This window comes from Phoxinus phoxinus (genome assembly GCF_949152265.1).
Source record: "Phoxinus phoxinus genome assembly, chromosome: 3".
In the NCBI taxonomy this organism is placed as follows: domain Eukaryota; kingdom Metazoa; phylum Chordata; class Actinopteri; order Cypriniformes; family Leuciscidae; genus Phoxinus; species Phoxinus phoxinus.
This window is the reverse complement of record NC_136878.1, coordinates 29,022,783-29,039,377: the sequence shown is the minus strand read 5'-3', so window position 1 is coordinate 29,039,377 and position 16,595 is coordinate 29,022,783. Positions and strand designations below refer to the sequence as shown.

General features: G+C 38.5%; 1 protein-coding gene across 3 annotated transcripts in view; it reads left to right on the top strand.

Moving 5' to 3' along the window:
- Positions 1–16,595, top strand: part of edil3a (EGF-like repeats and discoidin I-like domains 3a) — a 226,486-nt gene that overhangs the window by 170,531 nt on the left and 39,360 nt on the right. For all 3 annotated transcript variants that reach the window (XM_079607124.1, XM_079607126.1, XM_079607125.1), the window contains 3 exons: positions 11,157–11,312; positions 12,117–12,261; positions 13,751–13,935. In XM_079607124.1, the coding sequence (XP_079463250.1) occupies positions 11,157–11,312; positions 12,117–12,261; positions 13,751–13,935 (486 nt within the window). The remainder of the gene's footprint in view (positions 1–11,156; positions 11,313–12,116; positions 12,262–13,750; positions 13,936–16,595) is intronic.

Genomic DNA, 16,595 nt, shown 5'->3' with positions numbered 1-16,595 from the left:
GATTGTTCCATGGCGGATTGCTATTATAACGGCGGATTTGCCAGGCACACGCAACTTACATGATGGTAAAGGTGATTTCGCAGTCTTCAGAATTGTGTTTCCTGGTTCTTGATGGATAACCCACTTTGTCAGGTGTCTTTATATACCTATGTGTCTTGCCACTATTGATCAAACAGGTTTGATGCCTATTTTTTTCACATCTTCGTAGACACCACAATGATTTCCCTCGTGTGGTAATATTTTTCCTTGTACATGTCCTTGTAATTATAGGAACTGCTGCGTCTGTGTAGATGAGAGAAGTGCACGTTGTGCACACGCTACATTATGGCCAAGCATGCACCCTTAAAATAGCATCTGTATAACTCGTCATTGACTCTAGACTGGGTTTTTCCCGGTCTGTGGAGGAATTGTTTTCTGAAACTACAAAATAGCACCAGGGAACGCTTGCGCCGGAAAACGCCTCCTCTTTTCACTGAACCGCCCCGGGAACGCAAGTTAATTCCCTAATTTACCGACGTGCGTCTGTGGAGGGAAGAGTCTGCTGTGTGTCGGGTGCAAAATACTGTAGGAATGATACATGCGTCAGTGTACAAAGTCAATTGCGCTGGGTGCAAGATAGGGCCCATTGACTATTTAAATTGTGAAAATTTTGAACAAAATAAGTTAAATAATGTACCTTTAAACTGACCTCTAATATCTTCATGAAGAGAAATTATGAGATATGAAGTGTATACTAGAATTAGTAGAGTCCGTAGTGGTGTTTGTGTTTGTTAATGTCTGTGCAGGACTCTCATTCTCCCACCCCCACCACAACAACTTAAAAACCCTGTCAGTGGCTGGAGAATTGAGATCATGATTGGTAAACGACTCTTGTGTGATTGGGTGTCAGGCTGATAAACAGCCTCTGGGAATTACAGCCACATCCGAATCAATTTCCGCAAAACTGACAAATATTGCCGTGCCAGATGTTTCCAATGGCCCCTCCACACATTGCGCCAGTGTGTATCTCCATTAGATAAAGTGATTCCAGCATCTGTGGCCATTATGAGAATGAAGTATCAGCCAGTCATGGCCTTTTAGTCACACAGCTTTAATTGGTTACCCCTGTTTTTGTCTTCTGCAAGTCTATGAAAGGATAGATTGAGATTAATTGGTGTATAATTAACATTATGGGTGGGCTGTGTGACCAGAATATTATATCATGGTAGGAGTAATCTTTTATCATATATTTTTATTATTTTTTTATTATTAAATATATTAAATAACCATGTGACAATTATTATTTTTCGATAATCTTGTAATAATCTTGCAAATTAAATATTTTACAAATGAAAGATACTTTCTCTAATGTCATTCTTTTATCTTTTGTGTATGGTGCGTTGGACAGAAATCAAAATATAAGTTAATATATGATAGCAAATTAATGATAAATCTGGCATCAGAATAGTTTAGAGGTCATTTTACAAAACATTTTGCAAAATTAGACAAGTTTCAAGTATTAACATTTGAGTCAAGTTGTCTTTCTCTGTTAGCTTTTGAGCAAATTGTTTAAATCACATTGACTTGTTATTATTATTATTATTTATGTCCTCTGTTTTAAAATGTTTTGCTTTATTTTTACTATTTTTGCTTGCTTCTGTTTCTGTCTTTTTTATTTATTTTGTTTGTATGCATTTTATATTATAATTAATTGTGTGTGTGTGTGTGTGTGTGTGTGTGTGTGTGTGTGTGTGTGTGTGTGTGTGTGTGTGTGTGTGTGTGTGTGTGTGTGTGTGTGTGTGTGTGTGTGTGTGTGTGTGTGTGTGTGTGTGTGTGTGTGTGTGTGTGTGTGTGTGTGTGTTATATGTATATATAGTATTCTTTTTTTCCATTTTTTTTTTTATGTATACACATTTGACATATTTCTATCATGGTATGGTACATATCACCATACCTCCCAGTCCAAATTAACATTTAACATACCTTACTCATACATAACTAACTCATACCTTAACACCTAACTCAAATACTCAACTTGTGAAATATACCCTTCAACGGTGAACATCTCTCCACGAGTAACACAAGTACAAGTCTGTGAGTGATATGCAAAATACTTTACAATTATTTATAATTACTGTACAAGCCTGCAAGCATGTCAAACTACAAGATTTGTCATAGAAATTCAAAAAGTGATTGTTCTTTCCAAAACTTGACGTATTCTCCCAGCTTGCGCTGTATAGCCGCTGTCAGTGGTTTAGTGAGTTTCTGATACATCTTCAGAGAGACTTAAAGGCTAGGAGAACGAATTCAGCTAGTGATTTGTGTGGCCCCTCAAAATCCCGGCCCATTGCTCACACACACTAGGATGGTGAATTAGCTGTCATCAAGTGTAGCTGACTGTGAAGCAACGCGCACGCACACACGCTCCCCACTCAGCGATAACAAATCATTTTTAAACCCTGTATTATGACTATTACTTTTCCCCCATTTCATGGCTGTCTGTCTTCGAGCTTGAGCTGTCTTCCCATTCCCTTCCACACTCCGAGCACTCGGCTTCGCTCCACGCCCCGTCCCTCAGGAGCCTCTCAGACAGCTTTTTACCTCTGGGGAAAACAAAGACTTGACTGACTGCTTTCACTTGCTGTTTGAAGGCAGACTAAATGCCTTAACTCAGTCTCGGGTCTTCATGCGTTTCTCCATTAGTTGGACAGAGGAGTTATGCTGAGAAATAGTGTGGGAGTTATTTTGAAAGGCTCATTACATGCAGATCACTTCTTTGCTCAACGATGGTGGTTTATGTGTACATATGTAGAGTGTGATGGATAGGGTTGTGCCATATGTGCACAAGTGAATGCATTTATACATGTGTATACATTCAGACAGGAGGAACACAGTGAGTTGAGCATCAGTGTGTGCTCATTTCCATATTGCTCTCAGTCTCTCCCTCTGTCATGAAGCCAAGCGTAGTGTTAGTGTTTCTCTCTCTCTCTCTCTCTCTCTCTCTCTCTCTCTCTCTCTCTCTCTCTCTCTCTCTCTCTCTCTCTCTCTCTCTCTCTCTCTCTCTCTCTCTCTCTCTCTCTCTCTCTCTCTCTCTCTCTCTCTCTCCTCTCTCTCTGGTGCATGCTGGAAGTGTGGAGTGTGTAGGTGTGAGCTGATATGAAATTTCTTTGTTTTAATTTAGTCTTTTTGCATTCTACTGCACATCACTGGTTCTCAACTGGTGGGTCGCGACCCCAAAAATGGCTCGCAGGATAGTTGTGATAGGGTCACAGACAGCAGGGAAAGAAAACAATGCTGAATGCAAAATATTAAATTTAACTAACCATTTAATCGTGCATGGATAGGATAGCACAGTAAATAGTCTTTAAAAGGAAGGGGGAAACTCTACAGTATTCACCGGTCACTGGGTGTATAGTGCATTTATTATCCATATATCTCAGCTTAGGGTAATATACATATAAAAGGATAAACTATTTGATTCATGTGTTATGTCACACTTGTGCTTGAGCACTTACCAAATAGTTATGTTAATAATTAACATAAATAAATAAACAAACAAATACAAATCAATTAATAAGATCAATTTATTACCTTTCCATTTCATTGTGCTAACAGTAATTATTAAGATTTATTGTTTTTGGGCTATTTTGTTGAATAGTGTACGATGAACAGTATTTGTTCCATGTGTAAATCATACTTCTGCTTTTTCTTATGCAATTATGAAATTGTAATGTTAATAAATAAATATAGAATTATTAAATAACTAAATTAATTAATTGATATATGATATAATATAATATAATATAATCAACGCATTCTCATCCTTGGGCGTCATATACTGACGCTTTTGACAAATCGTCTACATCCAACGCACATGGCACCCTTTAGCGTCAATATGAGACGCACAGAGCTTTGTTCGGTTATGGTTGGGTTTAGGTCTGGGGTAGGGTTAGGGTTAGACAGCTAGGAGGCGCCTTCTGGCCCATATCTATCTGCGTCTCATATTGACGCTAAAGGGTGCCATGTGCGTTGGATGTAGACGATTTGTCAAAAGCGTCAGTATATGACGCCTTGGGATGAGATCGGGCTGAATATAATATAATATAATATTATATAATATTAACTATGCTTGTTGTTGGGTAATATTAATTTTAATATTAATATTAATAAATGTTAGTGTTTTGGGGACATTTTGTTGTGAATTGTGTAGTGTGTTGGGTTACCACCTCATGTCCGATAAAAATTCTAGGTCCTGAAGTAAAAGCAGCTTAGAATAAGTGTTTTACATAATCTTTTCTTAGATCCCCCCCTCTGTTCTCCCACTAAGCACTTAGACTTGAGTAATAGTGTCTGTTAGACCAGAGCTGCTGCACTGAGTCGTGACCTACACAACAGTTTGGTTTGGCATGATGTCAGTCCCTGTGGGCACGTCCTCCCTCTATCCCATAGCAGGTTCAGTTGTATGCCTCAGATTAACTCTAACATTGAGGATGTGCCCTGCTGTGGAAGAGCAAACTCACAATGGGAGCATGAAGTGAAGATGTGGTGAAGTTATGCATCAATTAGGTTACGGTTAAACTTGTTTATCTAGAGCCAGTTAACTGACACATAGAGTCGACATAAATGTATTTACACAACACTCACAATGAAGGGGAAAAACATGCATTGTGTGTTTGGATGTTGATAATTGATTTGTGTGCACAGTGGACTGAATGAATGATGCAGGTGGACTGAAAGAAGGAGCAGCAGTGGAAAGACGCAGTAGGAGCCTTTGCCAGTCCAGCTGCTCTCCTGTGATGTGAAGGAAAGGTTTTAGAGCAAAATCCCTCTCAATAGCTATGTTTCCATCAAAAGTAGCGAATTTAACTTATGTGCACAATTGGAATATTGCATAAAACATTTGCGAATAAAAGCAGTGTTTCCATCTCATGTGTTCAAGAGATCAAAATAGTCACTTTCTTTGATAAATTGTTGCAAAATGTATGTATCAGGGAACCCACTGTGGCTCTTTTTCTGTAAATCAGAGTGTGCAGGTGAAACATAATAAACGGTCTCATGTTATCTAGCGTTCTGAGGTGGATGCCTGGTGTTTTATACCAAACCATTTTGATGACTTCGGCGCAGGCATTTTTGATTGGACCAAACCAACAATTGAGATGCTGTGCAATGAAATTGGTCCGTTGCAGTCCAGTAATCCAATCACAACCTATATTGAGGCAAAGTGATGTGAGTTTTTTTGTTGGATATCGAGCAATTTATTCAGTAAATGTGTTCTGTCAGATTTAAGGGCTATTTTCTTGTACTTTTGTATTGTAGTATTTTGTTTTCATGTGTTCTGTTCCTGTTTCCTTTTTTCCCCTTTCCTGCTCTTCATTTGTTTCCATGGTTACTGATTTAGTTGCACACCTGTTTCTAGTTTGCTTAGTTAACCTGTGTATATGTAGCCCTCAGTTTTAGTAGATCTTGTTATCATAGGCATGTCAATCAAAGTCATACGTTTCAGTCTGCTCTGATCAGATTTTGTGTGGTTTGTGACTTTCTCACGGCATGTAAAACGTAAACATATCAAACATTGTTATAGGAAACATGCTGAAAGTGCAAAAAATAGGTGGATAGCATTTTTTCACTGGTGAATGTTACTTTTTCCTTCTCAACAGTGCAATTTAATTTATTTTTTTCCACATTTTCTTAACATATGATTTAACTGATGACAAAAATAATGTGTCAGTGTCTTGCAAGGGAATTGTTTTACTCTTGCTGAATGACAGCAATGTAAACAAGATAAAGAGGAAAGTATTTAAGAGATGGATAAATTGCCTAAAAATGACACCATTGCCTGTCTTCATCAGATACATCTATAGGTAACCTGGAAATGTCTTGTCAGTGTATACAATTTAAAAAATGACATTTCTTAGAGTTAAAGTAGCATTACAAATGAGTAAGTAAGTGAGTAGCATAGCTACTTTAATTTTTTTCCTCCAGAATATTGGTTACCGAAAGCTGTAGATTTGTGATTTATTGTGCTTGCGGTTTACCTGTGTGGCGTATTAGAAAAAGATTGCTTTGATATTCTACAGGCTAGCTACAAAACTAAGACACTCCCAGTAGTGTCTCAAGTAAAATCAGTGGGGTCCTGGAAGGATCTTTCATATATTGGCGCTTTTCCACTGCATGGTACGGTACGGTTCGGTACGGCACGGCACGCTTTAGTGCTTTTCCACTGCATGGTACGGTACGGCTCGGTTCGGTACGGCTCACTTATGGCGCATTTCCACTGCATGGTACGGTACGGCACGGCTCGCTTCGGCTCGCTTTAAATGGTACCACCTCTGTTGAGGTTCCAAGAGTACCGTACCGATACTAAATGTGACATGAAAACACTGCAGATCACTGATTGGTCAGACAGAATCGTCACTTCAGCGTCATTGTATATTTGCTACACGAGACACTAAACCCGCTATATTTAAATAGCCAGACAACAGCAAACGCGGTAGCACCTGTTTTTAGAGTTTTTACTTGACAAAAAAAGTTCAAAAAAATCAAACAAGAAATGGCTGAATCGTGGTCAGTGGACGAGGTGCAGACGTTCCTCTCGTTGGTTGCCGAGGAGCGGAAGTAGCACAGCTCTTAGCCGCACACGGCTACCACCAGACATACAACTTAACGATCAGTCCCACCCACTTTGAAGCGGTACTAACTGCAGTGGAAAAGCAACCGAGCTAAAGCAAACCGAACCGTGCCGTACCGAGTTGAGTCGTACCACGCAGTGGAAAAGCAAAGCGAGCCGAACCGCTCCGCGCCGTGTTGAACCGTACCGAACCGAACCGAGCCGTACCATGCAGTGGAAAAGCGCCATATCTTTATATGGTGATTTTGTTTTCAATGAGGGACATGTATTTTCTTAGGTCAGCTTTATGGTTTGGCAGTAGAGGCCTAGCCTGGTAAGCCAGACCCACATCAAGATGTTTAGTCTGGCAACTCACCATTGGGATGGCTCAATCCGAGGGGCGGGATAAACGACTGTATTTTAAATTCCCTCTGCACGCAATAGGATAGCGCTACAACCAACCAGAGCAACGGAGAAGGTGACGTAGTCTGAGCGGCAAAGATCCGGTCCGGCAAAACTCCGAACACATCTTTTTAAAGAATGACTTAAGTGCCATTATTTGTTCTATTCTCAAAGAAAAGCTTAACTCCAAGTCCTCCAGAGTCGCGGCCAAAGCCGATTCGAAAGACAGCTGTTCGCCAGCAGCAGCAGCCATTCTTTGTTTTCAAGTATCAGGGATTCGTCGCAACTCTGTTGCCATTATGTTAAGCCCGCCTGCCTACTCTATACACGATGTGATTGGCCTGACTAGAGTTTGGTTTTTCCAGCTCGCAAGCCAACGGAGAGTTGCTAGACTACCCTGGCTTTAAAATAAATTTTGCTGCCGCTAGGGTGCGTCTAGATTTCTAGGCTAGTAGAGCCCTACTTTAAAGATAAACTGCTAAGCTATGTGGATATGCATTTGATATTACAGCTGTAGTTTGTCCAACATAATACGTTCAAAGATTCAAATGACGTTTATGAGTGTGTAGATATATGACAAAGCTTAATCAGCCAGATCTTTTCCTATCCACCTTATTCCTGACGATCTCACTGCGTTTTGAATTATGAGTGGCACTTCCGGTTTGGGGAACTTCCATTCAAAAAGGCTAAAACAAATCATTTCAAATCATGAGTTTGCCCAACAAATCAAGCTTATCTGTTAGTTTGACTGGATGAGCTGTCAATTTCCCTTCATGGTTTATTTTCAGACATCATGAGAATAACATTGCACTTGGTATTTTAACGTGACATGTTATAACATGAATATCTACGGCAAGAGCTATTTTCAGTTGCTGCTTTCTTTTCCTCATAATAATTTTCATTTTTCCCTTTGCAATCCGCTGTAAAATTCCGCTGTTCTCCCAAATTTAATTTACGATATATTCCATTAATTATTCACTGGAATGCATGAATAATCTCTCGTTATTCTCATCAAATCCTCACGTCTCTTTCCAGGTTTGTTTTCACAGGTAAATACAATTTATAATCTGTCAAAATGACGGAAATAATTTTGAAATAGGATCACGTAATGCTGAAGTTAACATTTTTGATCAAGGCAACATAAGTTACATAATACAGATATATTACAGTTGATATTTAACCAAAGACTCGCGCTTTTGGGGTTATTTGATCTATTGAAAGTACCTTGTTGATGCTTTTACACTTTTAAATTTCCTTTTAATGTTCTTTGGTTGAATGGTGAGACACTTTCTTAACATATCGCGAGCCTTTTCACTGATTGTTTACAGCTTAACGGAAGTTACACCCATAATTCGTGCAAAGCATCATGGGGCGCAGCAATAGTGTGGATAGCATGGAAATGTTTTTTCTGTTTTTTTATGGGTTTCCTAAAAATGTATTATGGAACAAGGCATGGCTTTAACAGCCAGATAAGTACTTCAGAAAGGGTGGCTATGAAATGAAGAACTGGGAGTGTCTAGTGGAAACAGTCTTTGGCAGGTTGTCTAAATGGAAATACTGGCTGTAGGGTTTCCACGACTACTGATCTGGAAGAGCAGTTGACTAGTCTGCTAGTCATTGTTTACCGTATATAAATGACTCTTATTTTGCATTATAAGCAATAATTGTGTGAGACCAGTGATGTCTGAATGTCAGAGAAACAAATGGGTATATATCTCCATTACCAGATTCATGCCACTTGCACTGTCATAAACAGTGCAAAACAGTCCTGTCCCACTCATTTATGGTTTCGGTCAGTCTTTGGCCAACACTTGATTGGTTTCAGGGATGTAGGCAATAATTTAGGCTTGTGTGTCAACGCTCTAAATTAACTCCTTGCCTGGTGTACTGTGTGCAAAGTGCTCCAGCTCCACTTTATTTTCACTTCTGCGTGATTACAAATTCACATGACCATAACAGATCATTATACAAAACTAATGACATGCAGCTACACAGGAACACAGTTTATGGTTAGAGGATTTTGTGAACGGTTTATTTTATAAATAAAATATTTATTTATTGAGGGAGGGGGGGGGGGGGGGGTCGAATTGTGATTTTCCTTATAACAATTTAAATTTAAGTAATTATTTCATAAAATTGCAGCCTTTGTGATTTGATAAGCTATACCGCGGTTGCCGTTTTATTTGGATTAATCATGCAGCCCTATGCTGAAGTTATGTGAACCCACGTGAATTAAACAGTCTGTGTAAATATGTTTCTGTGTCTCTGCAGTGCAAAAATGGATTTTGTTGATAGCGATTTCATTTCAGGCCAGGAATCTTTGCTGGCAATAAGAAAAGACTCAACCATTCTGGCAATATTAAGCCCCCACAGTTCTTGTCCATTCACAGATCTGCACCTAGGACAGCAAATCAGTCTTCCAAAGCTCCTCTGCTCTTGAACTCTTATCTCTGAGGCTGGCTTCTCTCTTCACATCTTCAGTATATTACCTAGTCCCACTTATTCCATGACATCCAATAGTCATCATTGGCCCATGAGACGGAGGAATGTAAGGCGTCTCTCTTTGCACTATCCATCGCTAGCTTCACAAATGCGCAACTCGGACATAAATCACAAAGGAATGAATGATCTGACCAGAGCTGTGATTGCACTCAATTTATAGAATTCTGTGGAATGCAGACCACCAGCAGCCTTGAATAGCACATCATCACTGCAAGAAAAGTTCCATTGAAAAATTCCATGACTATGAGTCAATCTAGTCTTGTTAGAAACACTTTGTTTGTGTTTAAATAAAATAATTAACACTACACTTTATGGTTTGATTTTAAATCATGTTAAAGGGGCTATATGGAACTTTCCCCCCAAAATAAACGTAACAATAGCCTTTTTATTTTACCATTTATGACTCAAACATCTCCTGATGAGCATACTGACACCTTGTCTGCTCACAGTGGGTGCACCTATAAGCCTGTATCCTATTTTTCCTATTTTCTGTCGGGTCGGATTTTTCCCGCTGCATGTGACGTCAAGCGCATTCATGTTAAACGTTTCAGATCACTCAGAACACTTATCTCAGACAATATATGTATTTGACTGTTCTTACCTCTGTAAACATAATGTTGACCTCCTTGCAGCAGATGACTTGTGAAGTGTGCACGTACAAACGCGCGCTGAGAGAGCGAGCAGAAAGGAAGAGCAGTTCTGTTTTTTGGCCACAGGTGTCAGTCGCGAGTTTAAATTTCAGAAAAACGCATATAGCCTCTTTAATGGAAGATACATGACTAAACTTATCATCTTCAGCAGGTTCCCTTGTTTTACTGCTACATGCATGCAAGCTTTCCATCTGATTGTCATGATTTGTAACATCCAAATATGAGAAAGTTTCAAGATGTTTTGTCATTTTTGTGAATTTTGTCAAATAATGCAGAAGACATTGGCATATAGAGGTTTTTTATATAGGTGAATGCAAATGATGCATAGACCCACCAAGATATTAGGAAGAAAATTATATGCCACGTGTGTGTGCAGATTGAACAGGTGTGGTCACATACCATTGCTCAGTGAAAATCTGCAGGCGAAATCAAGTCATTTCAATCAGAATCAATGGGAATGGAAATCTTCGTCTGAGAGTGTAAAAGTTCCCCATGCAGATTTTGCTCAGCAGAAAGCTGCTTGGTTTGAAAATTACTTCTGTGTGAACAATGCTTTATACATTGCAATGATATTGATAATGGACAATGCCTCGATCTATTTCCAGGGAAAAGCTGCTGAAATATGACTACATTTTAATGCAGTAAAAGGTGAAGTGGCATCCTAATTTAGCAGAATTATGAAATATATGTATTCTTAAAATCAGCTTTTTCTGGTGAGGATTTTCAGTGACACTTACTGCAAATTACATCGTTATGCCAGTAGGTGGCGACACGTGAATGTCTTCATCAGTGAGTCAGCAATCATTCAAGGATTCGTTCAGAAACATTAATTCATAAAACATAAAATAATGAAAACTGAAACTATAAAAAAGCTAATTCAAAATTGTAATAAATACTATAATAGAATAACTAGGAAGCTAAATAAACAATGCTGTAAAAAAGACTTTCTGTCTCTCTCTTTATCTCTGAATCTGTTATTCTCTCTCTCTCTTTTGTTCTTTCTCACCTTCACTCAGATTAACCTACAGAGGAGGATGCGGGTCACAGGAGTGATAACCCAAGGAGCCAAGCGCATCGGGAGCCCAGAATATGTTAAGTCGTACAAAGTGGCCTACAGCGATGACGGGAAGACCTGGAGGACGTACAAAGTCAAGGGCACGGAAGAAGATATAGTGAGACATTTTTTTTAATTAGCGAAAAAGAGCCACATCAGTCACTCAGCATGTGCTTTTGCTTCCCTCTATGCCATATGCATTTTCAGTCTAGATTTTTAGGGGATAAATGAGAGTTGTCAGGGCCTCAGAGGACATATGGTGTCCATCCTTTCAGAGGCCGTCTTTTTATTATTAGACAGTGTCCAGATCTCCTCTAATAACTTTTGAGTAGTTGCCATTTTGATAATTTCAGATACTGTTTTGTTATTAGGGGATTTTAGCTATTATATCATATTGTATTATAGTATGTATTCTTGCTCTAAACAACAGTGATTATTCCATATAAATATGTACATACCAAATTGTTATCAATATTCTCTTTTACATTTGGCATACTTATAGGGTAGCCACCCTTCATTTTCATTTCCAAAAAATAATTTACTCACCCTTATTTAATTTCAAACCTGTATGACTTTATTTTTTTTCTGTGGAATATAAAATAATATACCGGTATTCTGAAGATTGTTGGTAATTAAATAATTTTGGTTCCCATTGACTTCCATTAGACAAAAATTTAAATGGAAATTATGTTCCACAGAAGAAAGAAAGCCATACAGGTTTGGAACGACATAAGGTTGAGTAAATTATGACAATTTGGGTGAACCCATTAATTTAGTTTGGTCATTTTTTTTTCATTTGTCCAGAACCTAAGGCTACCTTGCAAGCACTGATATTTCCTTTGATAAATGCAAACCTTGTCCAGTTTAATCTAGTTTCAACCCTTTTACCTCAAACATTTTTCTCCCTACGTTCTCCCTCCAGATCTTCCGTGGAAATATTGATAACAACACTCCATTTGCTAACTCCTTCACCCCTCCTATCGAGGCTCAGTATGTGCGGATCTATCCGCAGGTGTGCAGGAGACACTGCACTCTTCGCATGGAGCTCCTGGGTTGTGAGCTCACGGGTGAGTCACCTCAGTAGACAGCATACATCATTCTGAGAGCACATCCAAAGGGGACTTTAAAATGGTGTTATACTTCTGAAACATTGTCCAGACTGTCAATAAACTGCAACACAACAGGGATGAAGTCAGTTCTGTTTTCTCTTACCCCGTTCAGGGGACTTATTTTATAGGGATCTGAATGATAGGAGGGCTCAACAATAAGGATTTTTTCTGTTGGTCCACTTGTGCCAGTAGGTCAGATTAATATTTGCACTGCCAATGTCCCCACCACAAAAATTGTTTTAGTTCTTCAATTGTTCAATTGTTTTAGTACTTTTTATTTATAAGAACAATTTGTAACCAAAAATGACAAATAGTGTATTAGTTTTTTTAATAGGTTTAAAATTTTAATAATAGCTAGAAATCATGCAGCTATAATATAACTTTATGTCAGCTATAAATTCATAAACACACTTTATCTTGAAAAGTATTGCATATAGTTGCTTTCAAGACTATCACAAGACTTTGATTTCAACAAAAGCTCATCTGTGTATGTATTCAGATACAGGCACCTATAGGCTACTTGATGGCATATTTAATATTCCAGCAATGCTCAAAAAATGAAAACAAACCAAAGGCATAATAACACATATCCATGATCAATATGAACATAAGATGCAAGAAACAGTGCAGGCCCAAAAATTAAAGTTTAATTAACTGTCCTGAATCTCTCTTACACTGGCCTTAAGCCATACTTATTGTTGAGCCCTGAAAAGGCATGCAAGTTCATAATATAATTTATATTATTTTCAAGCTCAGTATCTGGGCATTATATGCTCTTATTTTTATTTTTTTTAACTAATTTTTTTTAAACTCTACAACACCATTAAAAACAACAATTGTTGACCACTGTGCTGTGAAATATGTCGGACAATCAATACATCAATCAATAAAAAAAAGAGAATTCAAACAAAAAACAAGAGCAACAACCACACAATAAATCAACCATGATTAAAATAATAAATTAATATGTTTAAATATTTGTTTTAAAAGCATGCAGGGCAGTCCTAATAAAACAGTTAGGCTTTTTCTAGAGTTTTAATTTCTGCCTAGCCCTGGGAACCTTTAGCGGTCCCTGATCGAATGACCTTAAAGAAGTACTGAGATGTGAACAGATATTAAGTTAGAGAGAAATGCAGGTGCTAATCCATTCAAGGATTTAAAAACAGGTAGCAACACTATAAAATCTATTTTGTAGTTAATTGGAAGCCAATGAAAAATAAATTAAAACTGGTTAGAGGCATGGCAGCGGCATTGTCTACTGTTATATTCTTGAATGTGTTATTTGGAGCTAAACAATTCATAAATAATAGTTTACCTGCATTCCTTGCTATAACAATATCCAGAATGGTCATACACTAACCTGCATACATTTGCTTGTTCCACCATGGAAGTTGATTTTTAGTGTAATATGGTCTGTGAGCTAATGACATGCCTTTGAATCCTTCAGGGTGTTCAGAGCCAATGGGCATGAAGTCTGGCCACGTTCAGGACTACCAAATCACAGCCTCCAGCATCTTCAGGACTCTTAACATGGACATGTTCACCTGGGAGCCTGGGAAAGCAAGACTGGATAAACAAGGGAAGGTCAATGCCTGGACGTCTGGACACAGTGATCAGTCCCAATGGCTGCAGGTAGGGTTTATAATAAAGTCCTTATATGCGTACAAACAGTGTGTATGTTATTGGCTCTGATTATACAGAACTCAACAGAATAGCTGCGAATGATTGCATGAAGAGAAGCAATATGTGTTGTAATGAAAAGATCACTGCAGCACAGCTCAGGGTGTAGTCTATAAAACAAGATGATCCCTATCACAGAACCTAAACAAAGATCAAAGAATTATCAAGAGGACAAGATTCTTGCGATTTAACTCAGGATCAAAGTTTCAATAAAACCCCAGTTATCCCTTCTCCCTAGAGCATTTTCTTTCTGCTTGCTCAGTCACTGTTCATTAAGGTAACCGATCAGGCTTCAAGAGAGAGATTTTTGCCATCATTCAAGCCAAGCATCTTGATACCACTGTCATGACTTCATATTTAACCATATTTCCTTTAATCCTCGCTTTAAATCACTGGCTCTAATTTTATTTTAATTTAAATATGTAGTATTATAAATTACATCTGCTTATTATGAAACTCTTAGATTTTTTTTTTTTAATGTAATGTCTTGAAGTGTTGGCAAAACTAGATTTGTATTAGCCTTGACTCTCGTTTCACATGATCCTTCAGAAATTATAATATGCAAAAATTGGATTTACAGTGTATAGTGGGACATGTCACAATATGCATTATACAAGGATATTAAATACCATTTAAATATTACAATTATTATGTAAAAGAAAAAAAAATTAGGTACACCTTGCTGTGCCTTCATAACGGCCTAAATTCTTTGTGGCAGTGATTCAACAAGGTGCTGAAAATATTCCTCAGAGATGTTGGCCCTTATTGACATGATAGCATCACGCAGTTGCTGCAGATTTGTCAGATGCACATCCATGATCCGAATCTCCCGTTCCACCACATCCCTCTATTCACCACAGTGCTCTATTGGCTTGAGATCTGGGACTGTAGATGATATTTGAGTAAGTGAACTCACTGTCATGTTCAAGAAACCAGTTTGAGATGATTTGAGCTTTGTGACATGGTGTGTTATCCTGCTGGAAGTAGCAATCAGAAGATGGGTACACTGTCGTCATAAAGGGATGGACATGGTCAGTAACAATACTCTGCAGGCTGTGCCGTTAATGATGCTCAATTGGTACTAAGGGGCCCAAAGTGTGCCAAGAAAACATCCATTACACCAGCCTGAACCACTGATACAAGGCAGGATGGATACATGTTGTTTATGCCAAATTCAGACCCTACCATCTGAATGTCGCAGTAGAAATCGAGACTCATCAGACCATGGAACATTTTTCCAATCCTCTATTGTCCAATTTTTGTAAAACCGTGCCAATCGCAGCCACAGTTTCCTGTTCTTAGCTGACAGGAGTGGCACCTGGTGTGTATTCTGCTGCTCCATCTGCTTCAATGTTCAACATGTTGTGCATTCAGAGATGCTCTTCTGTAGACATAGGTTGTAACGGTTATCTGAGTTCCTGTTGCCTTTCTATCAGCTTGAACACATCTGGCCATTGGCATATGGCATCAACAAGGCATTTTCACCCACAGTACTGCCGCTCACTGGATATTTTCTCTTTTTGGGCCATTCTCTGTAAACCCTAGAAATGGTTGTGTGTAAAAATCCCAGTTGTTCAGCAGTTTCAGAAACACTCAGACCAGCCCGTCTGGCACCAACAACCATGCCATATTTTAAAGTCACTTAAATAATTTTTCTTCCCTATTCTGACTCTCAATTTGAACTTCAGCAAATCGTCCTGACCATGGGCGTTTTTCAATACCAAGTACACAAAGTTCGGACTTGCATCCTCGGTAGTTCGGACTTGCCAAGTTTGACTCAGGAGAACGAACTCTCGAGGACAGGAGGACGCAAGTCCGGTAATTCTGCAAATGGAACTGCAGCATACTTGATAGCATCACTCAGCTCTCTCTGGCTACTCCAATTATCTCTGTATGTATATTTTAGGCAACAATAAAACTAATTATATTATAAAACACCACTGTAGATTCAGAATTATTTCTCTTTTCCCCGGTATTGATTCACGGGACGAGACACCAGTTATCTTGCCAAGAGATTTATTATTTGAACATGTGTCATGTGTCAGACAGAGAGAAACACAGGCATATAAGAATTAGGCTACATGAGAGAAGGTCTTCATTCTAGATTTCTCTATTCCCCATTATATATCTTCTCACCCCATCATACTAGATGTAAATGGTTTCTGGGTTTCTCCTCCCTTACCCCATAATATCTATGTTTCCTCCTTCCTCTCACCCCCTCATCATGCCTTAATGCTTCTCCGTGTTTCTCTGAAGTGGTGCAGTAAGATCTAGCTTATATACATCACAGAGAGACTTACAACTTCCATGTAAGGTAACAAAACGTTGCTTTGAGCTTCTTAAAATTGGAACGTATATGTCATTTGTACACGTCACCTCCAACATATTAAGAACTATCCTTGTTGTTTACATTGGTGATATGCTTGCATCAGTGGAAACATTCCTTTCCCTGCAAAGAACATGTTACATAGCACACATACCTCTAAGCAAAATATAGCCCTACCAGCTCTCTGCTCAGCACACATGTACAAACATAGTCTGACTTCACAAAATACATTATGAAACCACAAAGAAAATTAATAAAGAAAAATAATACTAAAAAATAACATTAA